Source organism: Podarcis raffonei, chromosome 6, assembly GCF_027172205.1.
Source record: "Podarcis raffonei isolate rPodRaf1 chromosome 6, rPodRaf1.pri, whole genome shotgun sequence".
NCBI lineage: Eukaryota > Metazoa > Chordata > Lepidosauria > Squamata > Lacertidae > Podarcis > Podarcis raffonei.
The window spans coordinates 56,154,354-56,176,771 of NC_070607.1; the positions used below are offsets into that span (position 1 = coordinate 56,154,354).

Here is a 22,418-nt window from a genome sequence, read left to right on the forward strand (position 1 = left end):
AATAGAATCAAATCTAAGTGGATGTTTGTTGTGGGATGGGTGTTCCTCATGCATGCCCCCCTTCCGCAAGGTCTTCATGGCATCTGTAGCATCCATACCCCACCCCCAAACTTTTAATATGCATTTACCCTTTCTAGAAAAAAATGGTAAATTAAAACAACAACAACAATATATTGCTAGTGACCCATTTGCAATTTAAATTCAAGGCATGCAGTTCACTAAAAGAAAATTATATGAAAAAGATGTACAGATGATATTTAACGCCGGTTAAACTTGTTAGGATGTATAAAAATTCGTCTAATTTATGTTGGAAATGTAAAGATAAAGAAGGTACATTTTTTCGTATGTGGTGGACATGCAAAAAGGTAAAGGGCTTCTGGGAAATGATATATAATGAAATGAAAAAAATGTTTACAAATACATTTGTCAAAAAACCAGAGGCCTTTCTACTAGGAATATTAGGAGATGAAGTGCCAAAGAAACAAAAGAGATTATTTATGTATGCGACCACAGCTGCCAGATTGCTGCTTGCCCAGAAGTGGAAAGAAGAGAACGTCCCAACGAAAGAAAAATGGATGACTAAGATGATAGACTATGCCGAAATGGTTAATTTAACCGTGAAGGTCAGGTACCAAGATGAGGAAAAATTTAATCAAGAATGGAATTTTTTTAATAGATTACTTTAAAGAACACTGTAAAAATGTGGAAACATTAGCAGGATTGTTGTAACATTTATGAACTGAAAATAGAATTAGGATATGAAAAAGAATTTGCAATAATGTGGAAAAATAACTAGATGCAAGGGAAATAAAAGTGCGAAAATGGAAACGGGGGGGCAGGGAGGTCAATCAAGTAAATTTGGGTTGAATATGTATGAAAATTATTGTTGTTATAAAAATAGAAAATAAAATATATAAAAAAGTGACAGGAGAGTCCAAAGAAAGCTCCACAACAGCAGTATCTGGCTAGCGATGTCTGATGTCAGGGGATTGAATACTCCTCTGCCAACCCACTTGATCCTGCCAGACACTTCTTGGGGTCCTGACTTCACCTCCCCTAATCTTCTAGGACCCCCCTCACATTCAAGATCATCCAGGATCATCCATCACCAACTCCCCAAGCTCTTCTAAATCCCCAAGCTCTTCTAAATCACGATCTGACCACCCTCTTCATGGCATCCCTATGAAACTCTTGTCAACATTCTTGTCAGCATTCTTAAGTCCCTACCAGGAAGTATCCTGCATCTCTAACTTTTGGTACTGAAAGGCAGAGGAAGGGGTAGTGCAGTATGTTCTGTCATCTCTCCTAGTAGAGTAACCTAGTTGATCTTTTCAATCTTTTTTTCTGATCACCACTTGCTTGCTTTTACTCTCCTCCTTGATTCTACTCTGTGATCCTAGATGAAACCTTTCTCTTGAAGGATTTTTTTGCAATTACCTCCTGTCTTCTCTCTCTTCATCTTCTCCTAATAAGGCTGTTTCACTATTTAGCTCTGTTCTTTCTACTATAATTTATTCTTCTGCCTGGTCTCATAATCCTTTCTCAGCCTTGGCTTACTTCTTACTTCCAGTCTCTTCATTCATATATTAGACAACTTGCACGTTTATGGCAGAGGTCCTGAGCACACTGGTTTTTTAGAAGTCTAGACTTAATGCTCACCAATTCCCCTGTTAGGCAATATTCAAAACTGATTTTTCCACAATGCTCATTGTCTCTCTTCAGTTGTTAAATTATTGTTTCACCTTTTTTCTTCTTTCTCTCACTCAGCTCCTCAGATTCTTGGTCATTTTTTGTGATATAAATCAACTGCTGTTTATTTCTGATATATGTGGCGTTTGCTTCTTTTGCCCTTTCTTTTTGGAACCTCTCTGCTGCCTTCTTTTTCCTTTATCCCCAGTTTCTTTGAATGGTCTTTCTGTTTGTCTTCATCCAAAAAGACCTCTGGTTCTTTTATTCTGGTTTTGTCTTTTTCCCTTAAAAAGGTTTCTGGAGATCTTACCATTACCTGTATTTTTGTAATGTTTTTGCAAGCTTTACCTTAGTACTAACTGATTCTTGCCTGTTGACAATAATCTAATTTATCTTATTTTCTTTCTTTCTAAACTGGTTGAATATGTTTTCTTTCATTTGTTGGTTTTTCTTTTACCTAACTCTATTTGATCTTCATCAGTTTTTTGTTTGTTCTTACCGCTCAACAGAAGCTACTTTTACTTTATTTAATTATCAGTCAAGTGAAGAGTGCTAATTAGTCTATTCATCTTGATCTGTCCTTGTTTTTCTTGTTCTGTCCTCTACTTTCAATACTGTTGGTCATTCTCTTCATTTTTGTCTTATCTATCTAACCACACTTGCCACATTTCCATTAATGGTTCTTTTGTTTCCTTGTCCTCTTCCCTTGTCTACCAAAGTTTTTAAATGTTCTATTTTAATCACCTTGCTTTTTATTCTTGTCCATGTCTTATTTTTTAGTTATAATAATCATGTTCATGGTGACAATGTTGTGTTACTTTCTGTCTCTGATCTTTTCTCTTCTTTTGTTAATTTTTCATCTTGTCTTTTTATTTCCTCATGGCTTTCTCATTCTCTGAAGCCAAATCTTTCAAAGAGAATATCATATTTTTCCTCTGGACTCTTCTCTTTCCATTTCTTTATCTATTGATCATGTGATTACTACTTCTTCTCCTCAAGATAGAGATCTTAGGGATCCTTGGGGAAGAAGAGTGGACTATAAATGATTATAAACAAACTAATAAACAAATGTTCTCTTCCAATTCCTTCTTTCCTCTCAGATGTCAACATTAGTCATGTAATTTTCAGTTGTCAGAAAACAACAATTTTAATAACATTTTCTTGTTAATTATGGCCATGCTTGGTTCCATTATTTTGTCCCGCTTTGCTTATTGTTTTAGTTTATCATTGCTTCAACCTATTGAGTGTATTATCCAGTGTTGGCCATACTCAGAGTAGATAAATTGAAGTCAATGGGGTTACTCTGATGTAGAATATCACTTAGTTTTTATTTGGGGATCTATTGCCCATCTTATTTTTTTCTGCATGCAAATATGATCATGTTTCTGAATATATATTTAGCTTCACTTGTTACCTTTTTCCATCTTTGCATTGAAGGTTCTCTTATCTTCAGATACATTCATTTTCTAGCTCTTGCTTATCATTTCCATATTCTTTTACTGATTATTTGCATTCCCCTAATTTTTCATTCCTTGTTAAAACCTACACCCCCATGCCTAGCCCTTTGTCTGTTTGTGCTTTTATCTACAGAACTCTTTACCAGCAAGTTTGTTTCATGTTTATTGATCAGTTTCAATTTTATAATAGTTTTTTTTTTAGGCTAATAAAGGAAATAAATGGCATAATCATTGCTCTGGGACCCAAGGTGCTTTGTGTATTGAAGACTTGTAGTAGGAGGGGCTAAAAGGATAGAATTTAGTCCTTAAAACAGGTATGGGGCATTATACCTCCAACATCTTCCTTCATTAGAGTGCTTTCCTATACAAATGTTGTGGAGTCTAATATACTCAAATATTAATTTTTGCTAGATCAGTCTCAATTTCAAGTCTAAGGAAATTTTCCATACAGACTCTAAAGCAAATTTTCATTGTTTGGGCTGCATGATGCCCTGAGTTCTTGAGATTATTGTTGCACTCCACACCAGTCTCCAAGCTTTGTGAGATTCCATTTTTTAAATATAATTTGTATTAATTTTTCAAATTTTACATTATAAATTAAACATATTTTATTCTACCATACATTTATTGACTTCCTTCCCTCCCCTCTAAGCCGTGTGAGATTCCAGGGGTTCCAGGTGCTTACCCAGGGTTGTGTGTTTCCTTTTGGAATGAGGGACAGTGGAGACTGTGGGGTCTTTATGATCTATGGTTTATTTACACATATATACAACCTGAGCCTATAATGGAGGGATTCACCGTATTAACACCCCATTGCCCACAGCCTTGGATTCCAGCAGAAATCAGACATGGCTCTCTAGCTTGCTGCTTTACTTTTAGGTCACATCGCTGGTAAACTCTGCTCTCAACTCTGGCTTTTTCTGTTGAGAAGGGGGCCCCGCCCATTTGCTGTCTCACACCGAGCCCTTTAATCCTCCACCACCTCACCGGGAAGCTAGTTTGGTTATTCCCTGGAATTAGAAGGCTTGATTAGCTTTAAACAGTTACTGGATCAAGGGATCAGAGGAGTCTGACCCCCCCCCCCAAAACCTTGTAACACTTATAAACAACAGTTTACAAGTTTAGTTGTCTGTTAGGTGGCATAGAATCTTTCCTTTTATGAAACCTAGACCCCAGGACTAACCATCTAAATAAGGGTGCCAAATAAGCCATCTCTAAAATTGCCCAAGCTGGGGAATTCAAGGAAGGGGGGGGGGAAATGCCAATCTTTTGTACATGCTGACAAATATGCCCTGTCATGTAAACTAATATCTGCCTCCTTCCAATATTGGCAGCTGCATTCTCTTAAGTGAAAAATGTAGTGTAGAATTATCCTACGTAAACTTCTGAAATATGTCATTACTGTAGTCCTTTGAAAAGATACTTGGAGATTATGCAACGAAACACCACAAAGTATATTTATTATCCATGACAAAATATTCATCTAAAGTGCATTAACCTAACCCCAAATATTAAATTTGAGTGAGGCTCATTGTTCCAAATCACTGGAAAACCTTTATCAACCAATTCAAATTCAGTGTAATTGTTTGATGAATATCTCCTGGAACCAAAATACCTAGCTATGTTAAGACCTCTGGGCACCAACAAATTCACCAGTTAGTATACAAAGTAAGTTGTCTGCAATTGCCCACTGGTATTAATTCAGATTTTGCCCAATTACTTGTATATCCTGAATAGTCTACCCAAGCTATTAATTACTCTTTATTAATTCTGCTTTGGATGTTTCAGGTCTACTAATGAATAATAATAACACATCCATGTATAAAGCTAATTTAAATTATACTTGATAATGAACAAAACCACAAATCGCCCTCTTCCAACTGATTGCACATGCAATCAGTGGTTCCAAACATAAATCAGAAGGCATCCCTATCTGGTAACCTGTTCCAGACCAAATGGTTCTTAAAGAATTTCATTTGTTCTTACTTTCAGTTTAGGAGAAAGGTATAAAATTATAATTCATTTAAACATTTATGAGAAAATCCAAACTTTTCCAAATAACCAGGCAATTAGGTTCTGGAACTGAAGGAACATGCCTGTTTCTACCTATTTCGTGGTAGTAGTGGGGGTGAGCTTTCCTTTTAAATGGATTGAGAGCAAACTACTAGTTTCCGTATTGTCAGGTGGTTGGAAAATTGTATGCTGCCTATAAAAAAATAATGTTGGCTACCAGTACATATGACTAGCATGTTGACTTTAAAATAATTATGGAGAAGTGTCTCTACTGTGTTGGAATTTGCTGTTTGAAAAGTGGAGCCATGTATACTGCTGTGTCCTAGTTGTGTGTTTTTCCCCCCTGCTCATTTTTCTCCCATTCCTGATTGTATGGCCTTCTGTGGGTGAGCTGCATAGTTGTTACAGGGAGACCCCAGTGTGAGACTGTAAGGCCATGTCATTTTTTCCTGTAAATCTTGTAATTTCTTGCTTCAGAGCACAACAAAGTGAGAGAGTCAGCAGGGAGTGAATTAAATTCCCCCATGAGAGCTTGTATGGGGTGGGCCTCTTATATTCTGTCCACCGTTCCCTTGGCTCTCATGCACCATGCTGTGCATCCCCTTAATCGAGCAGCAGGTCTCCTACGTACCAGCCTGGCTTGGTGCCCTCTTGACATGTTCCGGCACCCGTCACGAGCTGTATTCTTCTTGCACAAGCCACTACCAGGCTTAATAAACTCACACAGACTTTACAGGGTTCCCAAAGCCCATAAAACAGGGGGCTGTCCCTGCTGTCCCCTTGTGAACAAAGCTACTGTTGTGTGGCTAATGCAATTAAAATGGGGTCTATTGGAGACTTCATACAGCTGGCTACAGCATCCCAGTTTCTTCTGGCAAGCTGGCCTTCCGATCATTATGGCACTAGTGTTGTAGTAGAGCTCTTTTCTCTCCTCAATTTGTGTAGGACTCCTCTTGAACTTTGATTGGCTAATTAATTGATTGATTGAACTAATGAAGCATAATTAATTAAAATAGTGAAGCATTGAAAGAGAGATTAGGAAGCAGACGTGTGAAGTGCTGAAAGACTTTCCGAGGGTCGGAGAGTTAGGTGAAATAAGACTCCAGTTTTGTTCCTGATTCTTACTCTGCGTTATAAAGGAACAGTTATCTTCTCTTCTGAGCCTCTATTTCTTCATTTGTCAAATTGTTGGAAGGATTTTACAATGATCCTTGAACTTACCTTTTCAGTTGGGTGTTCTTTCTTGTGAGGTCAGTGATATTATAAATCCACACTTTAGTCAATAAGGACACAGAGCGGAATGGATTCAATCCAGGTCACATGGAAGGTCAGTACAACTGCACCATGACTAAAACTCAACCCTCTTAAATTGCAGTCATATCCACCCTTCCTTGGGGCAACTGCCCTTGGGCAAAAAATGCTGCAAAATGGAAGCTTTTAAAGGGAAGGCGCAGGCTGTTCTGTACACATTGGAAGAGGATGAAAGTGCTGCCTGAGCTGTTGCCACAGGTATTTGGAAGCCAGATGGTGCAGCTGAAATTTTAAACCTGTTGAATTTTGAATGGGATTTCATTGCGACTGTTTTCTTTTGTCGTTTTGGTTGATGCCTGTATAGTAGGCAAATGCAAGGAAACATTGCTTTCATTTCCGAAGAAGGCAACACACACCACCTTAGATTTATAGAACTATTTATACAGAAATGGACTGTTGATATCTTACTTTTCATGTGTTGACATGTAGACCAGTGAACTTTATTGAAAACACCAAGTCTAAAAATTATTTAGTCTGTGGCATTTTCCATTGTTGCTGCATGTCTTCTCAAATGAACACAATGCAGTTTCAGTGCTTGTTTGTCCTGTAAAGTATTTATTTAGGAGCATGTTTTTGAGTTTTATATGACTGACAATTGTATTAGGTTTGTTGATATTGTGGGTGGGTGGGTGGGTGGGTGGGTGGGTGGAGAAGTTGCTATAAGAGACTTTTAGCACTGTTTGTGTGACTGAGGAAGTGTCTGTAACTTTGTTGCTTTTTAGCCAGTAAGCCGCTTCTAAAGAATGTGTTTGCAATCTTGCACTTCTTTTAGCATTTAGTGAAACTGTATTAAACACCTGGTATCCTTTGGACATCTGTGTGGTGTCTTAATGTAAAGTCACTTGGAAAAAAATTGGGTGTCTCCCTTAAAGACGCACATATGGTGAGCTTCCAAACCAATAGTGATGCTAACTTTTAAAGTTTACACGCATGGTAAATCTGATGTACATGCAGTATGCAACACAGATCATATTGAAACTTTAAAATATTAAAATGCATTTTAAAAATTGCTCATGTGTTTTTCATAGCTGTGTGATGAGTATGTTCTTCCTTATAATTGTGCTGAATACTGTCGTAGAAATAAAATTACTTGCAAACATCCCTGCTGTGTTCTCAGATATGGTGTATGCATGAGAGATATTCATGAGATCACTTTGTAACATGTGTGTAGATACTCTTGTTTACACTGTGTGTCCATATGCTTTGCACGTAGCACACATGCATATCTATCTACACTGCAAAACTAGGTTGTGCCCATGTTTAAGTTATGCATCAGTCTCATTCGTAGCTACAACAATACAGTCTCTGTCTTGCATTTACATGCCATGGTGTATGCAATTATATTGCATATGGGTAAGTGTGCACACACTAATTTGATCCATGTGTTGAAAATCAGCTGCTCCCCCAAACAGAGAGAGTACGGTACAGTATGTAAGGTTTAAATGCCTGACGGAAAGTAACTTTGTTCTTTATAGCTGGAAATGTGGAAAATTAACAAGCGGTTCTTTCTCTGGGACACACCCTGCAAGTGCCTCTGCTGACTGGGGAGAGCACAGCCGCCCTTTGGAAGCCAGAGTCTTGATTTACGGCTGCGGTGTTGACAGCTCAGTGGAACCCACATGCTGTTTGCAGCACCGCCAAGCTGGGCTATGACCCGTCGACCTCTACCTCCGTGCTCCCCCCTCCTGTCTCTATGCTGTAATAAAAACCTGTCTTGCAGGCAGGGCTACAATGACTTTGTTGTTCAGAAATGTACCATTTTTAAAAAAAATAATTCTCAAAGCAAAAATAAGAAACGTATGAGGAAGTGGGGCTTTGGGAGCAGCCGCTTTTGGTACCACAGGATTGTTTGTGTTAGGGGTTATTCTCTGCTTGCAGTCTGCTCTTGGCTCCTGAATGAAACCCCTCTCCTCTGCTCTTTGCAAGCATAGACTTTTTCCCTCTGCGGTATGGCTGCTGTGATCTGACATATTAGAGTGCACTTCCCTCCCATGCCTGTGTGTTCTTTTTTAAAGTACCATGCCTTCATGCACACCTTTCTATTCTCCACTTCCCCAACTCTCCACCCTCTGCTTGCCAGTCATGGTTTGTTGTTGAGCTTACCAGGCTAGCCATTGCCTGTGATCACGCACAGGAATGCCATCAGCTCCTGAAGAGACATATAAGTGGCCTGAAGAAGGGTGAGAAGCCCTTTCCCCATCTTCACTGGGGATACTTAAAGTCCTGTGTGTCTTGAAGGAAGACAGAAGTGAGGAAGCACAGGCCAGAGAGCCCATTCCAGCAGCTCCTGAATGAACCATTAGTCTGCCTGAGAGAATTCTGTTCTTTATTATGTACAACTGGTTTCTTTTTGTAGTGGGTTTTTTTTTTAGTAGTTTTAAATTTTGGATTATGTGTTGGGAGTCTTGGCTGAAACGTGGTATCTTAATAGAACAAGTAAGTAAAAAATACCCATAGTTCTATATGTAGTGACTACTTAATTTGTTATACAAATTTTATTCCCAGCTGCCTAGAATATTTGAATCTGGCAGAATTTTTAACAATCTGTATCCAGAATGTCATTCTTGAAGGTATATTGGCCCATCTAGACCAATCTGTGTACAGACATAATCTATGCTTGTATTTGAGACTTGAAAGACCAAGGTGGAGTGGGGTAAATCTAAATTGAGTTAGGTCAATGGATGCCTATTCCTTTTGACTGTTGCCAAAAGACTATTGACCCCATCCTCTCCATCCTAAAAACAATATGCAGCTACTTGACGCTGCACTATCTCTGTGTTGCTATGAGATTGGAGGGGGATATGGACACAGAGAAAATCAGATCAAGAAAATAAATTTCATTCCCCTGGATCTCTCTTCTTAAATGTTATTTCCTTATTAATATGGCTCTTATGTTGTAGTTCCAGTAGTCTCCCATGCTGATAGCTGGTGAGGACTATTTCTGTTTTAGCTTAGTCTTCCAGCATCCTGGATCATTCTTTGGTCTCAGATCTTTCTGGTAATGTGAACCTTCACAATGGTGGAAGAGAAATGCCTGGCTTCATGGAGGTCCTGCTATTTGTGGTCTTTCTGTGCCAGTGTTGCGTGCTTAATACGAACTACTTTGGCAAGTAATATTTGATCTGCTGTCTTGAGTATGTGAGTAGTTATTTTTCAAATTTGATGGCAAGTTTGCATTGGAAAGAATATAAAAAGAGACTCCACTTTTTAAATCTTCATCCTATACTATATTTCTTTCCCTCCAGGCTCTTCAGGTGGCACGGCAGTTCCTTCTGCAACAGGCAACAGGGCTGACTTCTCCCAGCAGCAATGAAAATAAGCAGCCAGCAGTCCAGGTGAGAGGATAAGAGCTTTCTGGCAAAAAGTGCCTCTGAAAAGCTATGCTTCCTGATGTGATTTTAAAAAATTCACTGCTGATCCTCCGAATCACAAACTTTTGGTTCTTAAATACTATAGTATTAAGATATATTAGTATTCCTTATATACCTAATGTTACTGTGGTCTTTGGAGGTATTGCACTATGGTTGTTTCCATTACACAGATGATAATTTAATTTTGTCCCATGTTCCAAGCTGGTATTTACCTAGTAGGCCACCTTCCATGTCAGATGATTGATGAGGTTGTCACTCCTGAATACATTCTTGGTGTATATATATATATTAATTGTGGCACCCATACTAAATTTTACATTGCCAAAGCAAGCCAAACAACTATTTAAATATGCCATTCAAGGTCATATGGCTTAAATACCATTTATAGAACTTTGTACTTGTTGAGTACTTCTGGAGAATTGCACTGAAATTATTTAATTCATTGAGAGTTAATATCGGAGGAAGGCAGAAACATCTGGATTGTATTCTATGAACTTGAAGTGAGAGTAGTATCTGTATTCTTGTAGATTTACTTCTGTGAACAGCCCTGAGATCTTATGATGAAGGACCGTAAATACATACATACATACATACATACATACATACATACATACTTTTGACTGATAGAGCCATTTGGGCAGAGCTTGGTTAAGACACCTGTGTGTTTGATTCCCATTATGGATATAATATTTAAAGTGGCTCAGAGCAGTGAGTTGGATGTTGATATGTGGAAGCAGATGTGTTATTGGAAGCTTTTTTTAGGTTTTGAGGCTGGAGGAGAGTATACTGAGAAAAGTGTCAGAGTTGCTGGATGCCTTAGTGCTCTGGAGTAGCAAGAACCTATGGCAGTATTCCCAGGTTCTACAAAGAATGTTAAACAATAAGGTGTAGAAGAGCTTGCTGACGACTAAACGCCTGCCAATATTCTGCATTAGTATGTGATATGGCACGGTTGGGCTTTGAGCCTTTTTCTTCAAGGATTGGATTCACACAGCCACATGGGCCCCATGTACTCCATTTTCAGGTGAGATTGCACTGTTTCATGACAGACTGGCAATCTGTAGCACTTGTCTCAGGCACAGAGCGCAGTTTTGCTCCTATTGTTCAACCCACTTTAGTAGCAGAATGGTAGCATGCCAAAACATGATCTAGGCTCATCTTTGAACCACTAGTTGATTAGGCTCAGAAGGAAATTGGCCACTGCATATTGCTCCTGTGGATTTGTTTATTTGGGACACTTCACATTTGAGATGTTGCCATGTCAGTGAGATGCCATAAATGGTGGCAATGTTTATGGAAATCTTGCTATAAAGTTGCTATAAAGGGAATAGTTAAAGAAAGTCTGAAATTAACTGCTTTCCTTTTGACAACAGTGAGGCAAATAATAGCTGCTAATTGGAAATCTCCTAAACCCCTATATATTCTGTAGTGGCATGAAAAGGGAATAAACCTCTTACTACTAACTTTCTTATTTATAAAAGATGCAAGGAGGGCTGTGCTCCCAGTAAACTCACAGAACAATTGAGTTTATAATTTTAAATTCACAAAATATTCATGCTTTATTTTCATTTGTTTAATTGTAATAACAGGTTTGCCTCATAATTAACCAGGCTGCTGAGCAATATATACTGATCAATTGTTACTTTATGCTTAATTTCCCTCATACTCTTTTCTTATTTTCTTTCTTCTTTTTATTTAAATATGTTTTGACTTTTTAATGTTTTATAAACAAGATCTGTTTAGTTATCTTTTACTATGTATATCTTAACAATCTAAATAGAAAATAAAGACATAGCCAAATGGGTTAATCAACCCTGTCTTTGCTTGCCCCCCCATACCTTGCTGTCTTCGTCCTTTTGGACCATCATATCTGTCCACCATTTTATTTGATCTCACTCTAAGTTTATGTCCCTTCCCCTATTGATTCCTATTTAGCTAAAGCATATCCCTGTGACCATGTTAGTGAAGTCTCCATATCAGAGCATATACTTTGCATGCATAAGATCCTGCGCTCAGTCCCTGCCATCTTCAGCTAAATGATCTTGGATAGCAAGAGAGAGTTCTACTTACGACCATGACTGGAGCTAATAATGACCTGACAATTCTGAGTTAGATGATCCTATCTGTTATAATTCCATCCTAGACTATTTCATCTTAACTATTTCTTCGTGATTTCAATTGGAGAGTGAGAAGCTAAATGATTTTTTAAATAGACCACTGATGTCATAACTTATCCAGTTCTGACACAACTGCCATTCACTCTGTAATTAGCTGATTTCATACTGGTCAGTGAATTTGGGTCCATGTGTCCCCCAGATGAAAGGTCATACACTCACCATAATCAGTGCATTCTTGGATTCTGTGTAGCCCCATAAATGCGAGTGTGCTAGCACAATACCACAGGCATAATTTTATAGAAAGCTCAGGAAGACCAGGAGTAATGGCTCCCTTGCCCATCCTCAAGAACTGATCATAAATGAAGTTAGCAGGCACAGTCACTACTTTCTGCTCAGTCCCATCCCCTAACCATTGCAGAGAGGTCCTATAAGACAAGTAAAAATAGTCATGATCCTCTGGATATTTTCATAGTATTTGGATGGAGGGTGAGATGTGTGACTGCACATGATACCTATTTTTAAAAATAACAGGTGAGCAATTATCTGTTTCTTACTCGTGGATTCTGTGCAACCCCTTATAGGGGAGAATATTTTGTTCTTTCATTGTAAAGAGGAAATGGGTAGCAATGCTGTGAGATCTCATTCAGGGCAGGAATCTTGAAGGCTGCTTCATGTCCAGTTTGTACTGCTTAGCAAAAGTCAAACCTGTGGACCAGGTTGCTGCCCTGTGGATCTTAGTGATGGCTATGCCTCTTGACAGCTGTAGAGTCATCATGAAGCTAGTGGAGTGTGCAAAAAACAGATCTGGACAATTAACGTTCTGCATCTCATGGCAGTGTGAAATTGTCTTGACAATCCAGTGAGAGAGACAGTGAGCCGATATGGGATATCCATTTGGAAGTGCCTCCATACCACGCAAAGAGAGAACTAGATGTTTTCCCCCCAAAAAAACAAACAAACAGACAAGCCCTGTCCAGTGTAGATGGCCAGAGCATGACAGAGATCTGAGGAATGCTACAACTACCTGCCATCTGCAGACAGAGTAATAATAATAATAATAATTTTTTATTTATACCCTGCCCTCCCCAGCCAAGGCCGGGCTCAGAGCAGCTTACAAGCAATAATAAAAACAAGATGAATGATTACAACTTAAAAACAAAAATAAAATACAACATTAAAATAATGGAACATTAAAATATTAAAATGTAGCCTCATCGCAGGAGGAGAAGGAAAAGAAAAAAGAAAGAGAGGGAGGGAGGGAATCAAATTGGCTGCAAGCCAAAGGCCAGGCGGAACAACTCTGTCTTACAGGCCCTGCGGAAAGAAAGAAATCAGATCCTGCAGGGCCCTGGTCTCATGAGGCAGAGCATTCCACCAGGCCGGAGCCAGAGTTGAAAAGGCCCTGGCTCCGGTTGAGGCCAATCTAACTTCCTTAGGGCCTGGGACCACTAGGGTGTTATTATTTATGGACCTTGAAGCTCTCTGTGGGGCATACCAGGAGAGGCGGTCCCGTAGGTACGAGGGTCCTAGGCCGTGAAGGGCTTTAAAGGTCAAAAGGAGCACCTTAAATCTGACCCTGTACTCCACTGGGAGCCAGTGCAGCTTGAAAAGCACTGGGTGAATATGCTCCCATGGCAGAGACCCCGTGAGGAGCCTCGCTGCAGCATTCTGTACCCGCTGGAGTTTCTGGGACAGCTTCAAGGGCAGCCCCGCGTAGAGCGAATTACAGTAGAAGAATACACAGGCGAAAGTAGCCATTGGAAGGTGTGGAAGTCAGATGCTACCTTTAAGTTGTGTTCTTAAAGGGGGTCTACACATAACAGCTACCTTGCTAAGATGTCAAGTTGGTGTAAGAGCAACAAGGATGGTGTAGGATAGCCAAGAGAGCTGGCAAGTTACCAAGGGTTCAGATGGTGTCTTCATGAGTGAAGTCATTTTAAAAGAGATTCAGTTGTGAAGCACAAGGAGGAAGAGAGGGAAGCATGTTGGCTGAACCTTGTTATAGTCATTAAAATAAGATGTGTTAAAAAGAGACATTCCACTGGATGGCAAAAAGCTGATTTTGGAGCCATGTGGACTTTAATATTTGACCAAGTAAGGCCAAAGCCTTTCAGTGAAAGGAAACAGGTGAGGGCTTGAGTCAGCATAGCTGAGTCCGTGGCAACATAATTAATAGTGAAGTGCTTCCAGTTAATAGATTAAAAAATTGATGTGGTAGCCTAGTAATGGGGCTGTAGGAGCCAGACACACAGATGGTGGTTGGGGTGTGGGAATCTGACCCTTTTGCCTGAATACCTAGTCTGGGATAATGGAAAATGACGCTGTGTAGTCCTTGGTCATTTGTTGAAATGTTGAAAACTACAAGGTGGGCAGGGTGGCCTTAGAAGAATACGTGGCTTTTGATCAATGAAACCTTCTCAGAAGTGGAACATTGACCATCAAATATATATCTTTGCAAGCCCTGCCCCCTCACAATATAATGCTCAAAACGTGAGCTGCAGATTATTGTTCATTCTGTGTGATTCAGAAAGATGTTGGATGCACTCAAAGATCTTTTGTTGCTCTGTGTCTTCCACTCTTCTTCAAAACATTTCCCATCATGCTTGACATTATGTTGTCACGCTGTGCTCTGCCCCTCTCCGATAAATGACAGCCAATGATATGACACAAGGGCAATGCATAGCATGATGACATCACATCACACATTGTGTTAATGTAGACACTATGAGGAAGAGGGTGAGAGAGACATGGAGAGGCAGCAGTTCTGTGCTTCTTGTAACACCTAGTTACACTCTGAATAAGTTACACCCGAAGCACAAAGCCTGCTCTTCAGATGCAAAGCTATAAAAGTGTCCTGCTTTCAGCTTTGAATGTCCCTAGAGATGTTGCCAAGATGGAGGTCATTGAACATGTACATGCCATTGAGGGCAGCAGGTTTGGGACATGAAAGGGCTTGCAAAATGAGCATAAATTCAGGTCTAAAGGAGGAACAGCAAGAGAAGGGGGGGAAGCCCAAGTGAATGGAAAGTGACAATTTTAAATAGCTGTGTGGAGGGGCTCTCCCTTCAGGCTAATTAAATTTATCGGCGAACAGCAGGTTACCTTATTAGAGCCACGTGGGTTTAATTAACAAAGGAAAGTAATTAGTATGTGCTCTCCTGGAGCTGAAGGTCCCGCCTATACCAAACTGAACTGCCTCCACAGTCTGCTGGAAATGGAGGAAACCCAGTGGTTGAGAGTATGGAGATGGGGGAGGCTGCCTTCTGCTTTTCCGGACACCCCAGGGAGCCAAATCTATGCAGTGGTCTCAGCACTGTTTGTTCTCATTTTCTTTCTGTTGAAATATGTCTGGAATAAAGCAAGGGGATTATATTGCTTGTTGTGTTCCCCTCTCACTTATTCTATTTAGTTTGGAACCACATACCTGCAGTTTGATCTTGAGTGTATAAGCTGTCTTCTCCTCATCCAGGTCTGTTGCATTTATTTTTTCACTTGGCTGCCTGTTTCTAAACCTATCAAATCGAATTGGTGTAGGCTCACTTACTTTCAAGGCACCATTGTTGGCAATGAAGGCAATAAGACTTCATCTGATGTCCAGCACCCCTGTTCATGTCTTAAAATATTGTTGAAGATGTTAATCTTCAGAACAGCCAGATGGGACTAGGGGTAGCAAAACTAAAGCCATTTTGGGGAATTTTACCAGTTCAATGTGTCAGTTTCGGCATCTCTAACCATTACAGTGCAATGAAGGTTAGGGTCTTTTGCACTCTTCTCCGCCCCCCACCCCAATTTTTCAAACCTGATCAATGAAAAATAACATTGGAACCAACAGATCTAAGCTTTCACAGTATCCATTCCACAAAATAGCTTTGCTTATAAGTTCTGATCTCTCTCCGTCAGGAGTGCCTGTAAGTTCCTGGCAATATGTTAGGTGACTTTACTTTATTCCAAGAAGTTTTAAATGGAGCCCTGCTGGGAGTTTTCCACTGACTTCGTTGTTTTTTCAACAAGCTTTGGATTAGGCCCAAGCACCTCCTATATTGGAACAGTGGCTATAGAAGACCATTACTTGAAATGCAGTAAATTTAGAAAAGGCAGATGGCTATAGGGGGAAATCCTATATTGGCAGGGAGACTGTCTTTATGCCCTAATGGGTCTTTTCCAGTCTTGAAAATGCACTATAAAAATGCCATCTCTTAAGGGAGTTTGTGGGATATGATGGAATCCAGACCTGGCCTGAAACATTTTTCCTTCTCTTCTAAACCACCACCTCCTCCTCTTTCCCTCGGGCCTCTATAACACCTGCCCTGAAAGGAGTAGCCCTTCTGTGAAGGTACCAGACGGGCCGCCATCTCCATTAATGAGTTTAACTGAAAGTGAAGAAGGCAAAATCACTGCTGATATTAACAGCAATAATTCATCACGGCTTCTTTCGAGCCAACAGCCAGCTTTTTCCAATAGCTTTTTCAGGAAGGAAATGCAGTCACTGAATGGAAAATATCTTGAAAGAACAAAGGCAGTAAGGGTGAAGTCAGATTCCTGTAATCTGTGAGTGTCTCCTTTTTTTTTTTTTTTTAGTGTATGTGTTTATATAGATTTGTGTGTGTGCGCGTGCACACACGTGTGCAAACACACACACACACATGCCCATCTTTTGGAATTTTTCTCTTATTGTATTTCTCCCCCTGCTGTTTCTTTTCCTGGTAACTATGAAGTGTGTGTATGTGTTGTGTAGCTGTGTCTCTCTAACCTAGTCTCATTCTGTCATTGCCTGTTTATCTTCCCTTTCACCCTCACTCATTCATGGTCTGTTTTCTCTCTCACACTTTGTTTTTCAGTCTCCTTTCTCTCCCCCTTCCTAGTTCACCCTTTCCCAGCCTCCCCTCTGTCTGTCCTGCTGGCTTTCTCAGAGTTAACAGAGCCTGACGTCCTGTCTCCCTCCCCACCTTTTGTGTTGCAAAAGAACTTGTGAAAGTTGTAGACATGAGTCAGGAATAGCTCATAACTCAGCAACCTCTCTCCCCTCCTCATGCCCCGCATTACAACTGGAGGAGGATCTGAATGAGGGGAGATATAGGATTAAGCAGACTCACTTTGAAAGGAAGTTTATCTAACAGTGGAATGGTGTGGATGAGATTGACCAGGAGAGTTTCTCCAGGCGGGATGGGGGTGGGGTGCAGATGTAGAGAATATGGGTGAGAATGAAGAATGTATATAGCAAGATTCCTGGGCCAAGGTCTGGGCTTGGTGATGGGGTACACCGAGGTGATTGTAAAATATGTGTCAAAGTAATCTGAATTTGTACTTCCACACGAGGCCCGCTATGGCAAAGTTTAAGTGGAGCAGGAATGCTTCCCTGACTTTAGGGGAAGCAAAAACCACATACTTCACTTTTTTCCCACTTGCTTGCCAGGGCTGCAGTGGCTGCCTCCCAACCTTTCTCCCTACCCACATAAAGAAAGAAAGCAGAGCGCTTCCCTCAGTCTAGGAGCCTCGGAACTGAGCTGAAAGGATTTTCTGTTTGTTTGCTTTACAAGGAGGGTATAAGGGACTGAAACTAAACAAATTGCACAGCTAGGTACAGAAAGGAAAGCAGCAATTTCCAAGTTTGGAGTGAAAGTGTAACCATATCCTGGACTGGCAGTGAACTGATAGATTTCCTCCTCAGTAGCTGGGAGTGAGAGGGAAGGATAGCACTAGGGAAATTGTTCTAGAACAGGCTGTAAAAATGCTCTCAAATCTCTCCCTCCCTCTCCTCCTTCCCCCTTTCTCTCTCTTTCTCTCTCCCCCCCTTTCCCTCCCTCACTTATGACTCTTCTGTGGGCAGGTAGTGGTTGAAAGACTAAGTTGTCTCCTATAGCCTGCTTTTTAGTACTGCACTTATATACCATAGTATACACATTGTGAATATTAAGGAATGCCAAAACTTTGTTTTGACTGTTGATCTTAATGAATGGCGTTATGTCAAATAATCAACATTTTGCCCACATCAAGACTGCAAGCTAAGTCAAACAAATTCACTTACTTTTACCTCCTTTTAAAAGGTGTTTTTCTGTGCCCTAATTTGGTATTGTAATGCAATTTTAATAAACAGAACTAAACTGGCTGCCTGCCACCTGACTTCAGGGGCCTCTGTCCCCTACTGGACCCTAACTCATCAGTCTGTCTTTGGAGCCACATCCAGATGACAGCTTTTTATTTTTGTGGCTGGGCTCTGTCTTACAAAGTATGTGCATTTTAGAAAGACTCACTAAGCTTAACCGTCTTCATGGCCCAGACTGGTCTCTTATCAGCTGTGAAGACTAGAGGGAAGCTAGTGCAGACTCAGGCTACTCTGCGTTTTGGGGACTGCATGGACCAGAAGTGCAGAAATTACTCCCCCAAAATTCTAGCTATATAGATAAATGTGCCTGAATGGTCTGTTAAAAATAAATAAATCATTAGTTTTCAAGTTATTATGAAGCCACAGAGAGACGTAAACAATAACAAAACATTCAATACTATAGCTAACTAAAGACAGGGCATACAAAACCTAAACATGTTAAATAAAAACACCCAATCTAAAATCACTACAATCCTATTTCTCTTGGCGGTGTGGGGAGAGATACCTGTAAACCGGAAACTTAACTATATAAAATAAAATCCCACCATAATAAATAGAAATGACCAGGATCTTCCTGCCCCTTAGAGACCCATAATGTGTTGTTTTTTCTGCAATAACTAAATTCCAGGTATTTATTATTATTATTATTTATTTTTTGCATTTATATCCCACTTTTTTTTTGCAAGCAGCTTTCTACTTCCTTGTTTAATCCCCCTCAAGAAACCTGTGACGTAGGTTAGGCTGAGAGGCATTGACTGGCCCAAGGTCACCCAGTGAGCTTCATCATGGCCAAGTAGGGATTTGAACCCTGGTCTCCTAGGTCCTAGTCTGACACCCTAACCGCTACACCGATTTTTTAAAAAAACAACCTGTGGGCATTTCCCCCCACAACCTCTCCAAAAGTTGGGAGAGGTAATATGAGATAACTGAATTGGTGTATGATGCCATTGGTGTATAATTTTTAAGGAACATTCTCTCAGATGTGCATGAATAGTTTGTGAAGTGCAAACTCTTAAAAATGTAAAGTTCCATTGACCATGCAACATTCTGAATTTGTGCATAAATGTTTTGCTAGAAGAGATCAATCAAAAATAATAGTGTGCATGGAACTGTAGAGCTTCAAGGAACCTTAGGATCATCTTGTCCAAACTCTGGACCAGCAGCATTTCTTCCATTCAACTTCACCTGGCAGATCATCTTGTGTTCATTTTCAGGTGTGCTGCTGAGATGTGATTTCAGACAATATACCTTATTGTTGTTTGGTTGTTTCTGTGTCATTTGGAACAAACATGGATCTTAAGGCATTTTTCTCACAGGTTATTTGCAGCCATGCAAACCTGCTGATTTATGACCACACTTCTTGGTAGTGAGGTTTCTGAATTGTTGTTGTTATTCTATAAACTGAATAAAATAATATTTGCCACATGAAAAAGTCTGCAAGTAACTTACAAAATGTTAAGGACATAGAGCATAATATAAAATCTGAAAAAAACAATACATTACAATAAAAATCATGTAAAACAGTAATAAAAACATACCCTATATAGGCACCAAAGTAATCATAATCCATGAAATGTATTGCATGTTGAATGTATGACTATTTAAGTGTTGCCATTGCAATTCTCTTGATTATTTTAAAATTCTGAAGCCAAATACAAATCCTTTTAGTGATGGCAACTTCTCAGCCAAGTGGAGAAGTCATGAGCCTTTCTTCTATATGACATTATTTTCAGCCGTGTCCTAACTGCTTTCTTGATGGCTTTCCCATTCATTCTCTCTCTCTCTCTCTCTCTCTCTCTCTCTCTCTCTCTCTCTCTGCTATTTCCAATTGGGTAACTACAGTCATAGGTTCAAATCAATAGTCACTCCTGAAAATTCCACCCTGGTATAAAGATACAGTGGTACCTCAGGTTACATAAGCTTCAGGTTACAGACTCTGCTAACCCAGAAATAGTACCTCGGGTTAAGAATTTTGCTTCAGGATGAGAACAGAAATCGCGCGGCTGCGGCGCAGCTACAGCAGCGGGAGGCCCCATTAGCTAAAGTGGTGCTTCAGGTTAAGAACAGTTTCAGGTTAAGAACGGACCTCCAGAATGAATTAAGTACATAACCAGAGGTACCACTGTATCAATATTTGAAATGTTCAAAGAGAACTTCTAGTTTTCCTGATGAAGTGCTAGAACTAAGCCTAATCACTTTGGCTGTAATTTAGGGTAACAGTTTAAAAGCTGCCACCATCTTATTGATTCTTGGTTCCATTGTGAAGTAATCTGCGATTCTTAGTTCTAGAGCCAAGCATGTGTGACATCAGATGACTTAAAACAAAATTCCTTTGATTCCTTTTTTGTAATTAAATTCTTTTTTAATATCACATTCCGTCCAGGAGAGGAACACTTATTTGATTTCAAGAAGGTAAACTGCTGTTTGTCGTTAGAAACTTAGTGTGGAGGTAATGATAGGTTTAATAACTTGGCCATTCAAGTTATTGAATGACCTTTCATTCTTGATCAGCCCTGGTAGCAACAGTCTCTGTATTTGTAAGTGAATGTCACTTTTCAGCTGGGCTTTCAACAGGTTATATACAAAGATTCAAAATTAGTGTGGATCTGAAGAGGCGTTTTGAAGATAGTGTTACTCCAGCTGACATGACACAATTAGATTTTAGCTATCTCGAGTCTTACCACAATACGTATTCTGATTTAACCTAGGTGATCTAATGGTGCCTTTATCAGCCATTATTTCTACTTTATTTAGAAGAAAGAATAGTCATTCATGAAGCGCACTGTGTGATTGTGATGCCAGGTCAGCCACTTCCTTCTTACATCACCTACCATATATAGTTGGTGGCAGAGGGGGCCCTTTTGAATGTTCTGCGCCCTCAGATATTGGACGGTGGCAGTCTGGGAGAGGGCATCCTCTGTGGCAGCCCCGAAGTTGTGGGGCTCCCCACAGAGGTGTTTTTGGCACCTTCAGCAAATGCTGAAGACTATTTACCCTGGCTTTTGACACTTGAGATGTATATTTTTTGACCCACCTTATTTCTATAATTTTATGTTGTTTTAAACTCTATTTAATATTGTGTAATAATTGTGTTTTAATAATAGCGTTGGGTTATAATCCTTGTACCTGCCCAGGGACCTTAGGGAGAAGGGCAGGTAATTAATTGTGATAATAATAGTACTGTAATAATATTGTGCTGTATGTTTGCAGTGAAATGCTAAATTGGCCCCAGGTTCCTAGTAAGCTTCCTGCAGCATAATACATAGGTGTGAAATTGCCAGTATTGATTATTTAAGTGGTGGTTTCCTCAGCTGCTTTTCCCCACACGCATAAGTTTCTTCTGTGTTAGGATTTCATTTTGAGTGCTGTAGCCCTGTAACTATGCTGCCACTTTCTATTCGTTTGTTTATATATTTTCTTACTTACAGTCATACCTCATGTTGCGTCCGCTTCAGGTTACGTGTTTTCGTGTTGCGTCCTGTGGCAACCTGGAAGTACCGGAACGGGTTACTTCCGGTTTCGTAGAAGCGCTAAATCGCCCATGCACAGACGCGGCGCTTCAGCTTGCATCAATTCCATGTTATGGACGGGCCTCCGGAATGGATCCCAACCGTAACACGAAGTTCCACTGTATTACATTTCATTCCCGCCTTTCCTCCAAAGAGATTGGGGTGTCTTGCAAGGATTTTCCTCTCTCTTCTCCCCACTCTCCCTGCCCCATATTATCCTCACAACAGTACTGTTACATAGATTAAACTAAGAGAATGTGATTGGCCTAAATGTCACCAAGTAAGTCACATGACTGGGAATTTGAACTTGGATCAATGCAGTGTTAGTCTGGCACTCTAACCACTATGCTGCATTTGCTCTATGCTGGACCACGTTTTATTTCCAACCATATGGACTAAATACTTTTCAGAAGGTATATAGTTGGAATGGTTTTGGATTTCAGAGATCTTCTAGATTCTGTATCAGAGACTAATTTTGCAACAAGATCATGCCTATTGAAAAAAAATCTGGTGATTAGAAAGCAACATTAGATTCTCTTTTGCCGTTCTCCTCAAGTCCGTCCATTTCTGAAGGCAGATTGTGGAGGAAATCTGAAGACATGTTTGTAGCAGAAGGGGGGGGGGGCAATGGTACATGGAAGGAGTAGCAAGTTTGGAGCAAACTGCAGGAAATTGCTTTTCTTTTGTCTGCTGTGGCAGAGAGGGCACTGGTGTGGAAAAGTGTATTTTGCTGATTTGAACTTGAGTGAAATGGGTAATGAAGACAGATCAATACTGGCCCCTCTGCATTGCCTCACTCGAGGAAAAAGAGCTGCCTGTGTGTCAGCTGTGTAGCTGATTTCCCCCCA

At 40.1% G+C, this 22,418-nt stretch overlaps 1 protein-coding gene across 7 annotated transcripts in view; it reads left to right on the plus strand.

Annotated features, from left to right (window-relative positions):
- FOXP4 (forkhead box P4) overlaps window positions 1-22,418 on the plus strand; it is a 144,304-nt gene that overhangs the window by 56,651 nt on the left and 65,235 nt on the right. For 5 of the 7 annotated variants that reach the window (XM_053393114.1, XM_053393111.1, XM_053393118.1 and 2 more), the window contains one exon: window positions 9,716-9,805. The exons of the other annotated variants lie outside the window; for them this stretch is intronic. In XM_053393114.1, coding sequence (XP_053249089.1) covers window positions 9,716-9,805 — 90 coding nt within the window. The remainder of the gene's footprint in view (window positions 1-9,715; window positions 9,806-22,418) is intronic. 7 annotated transcript variants of the gene reach the window in all.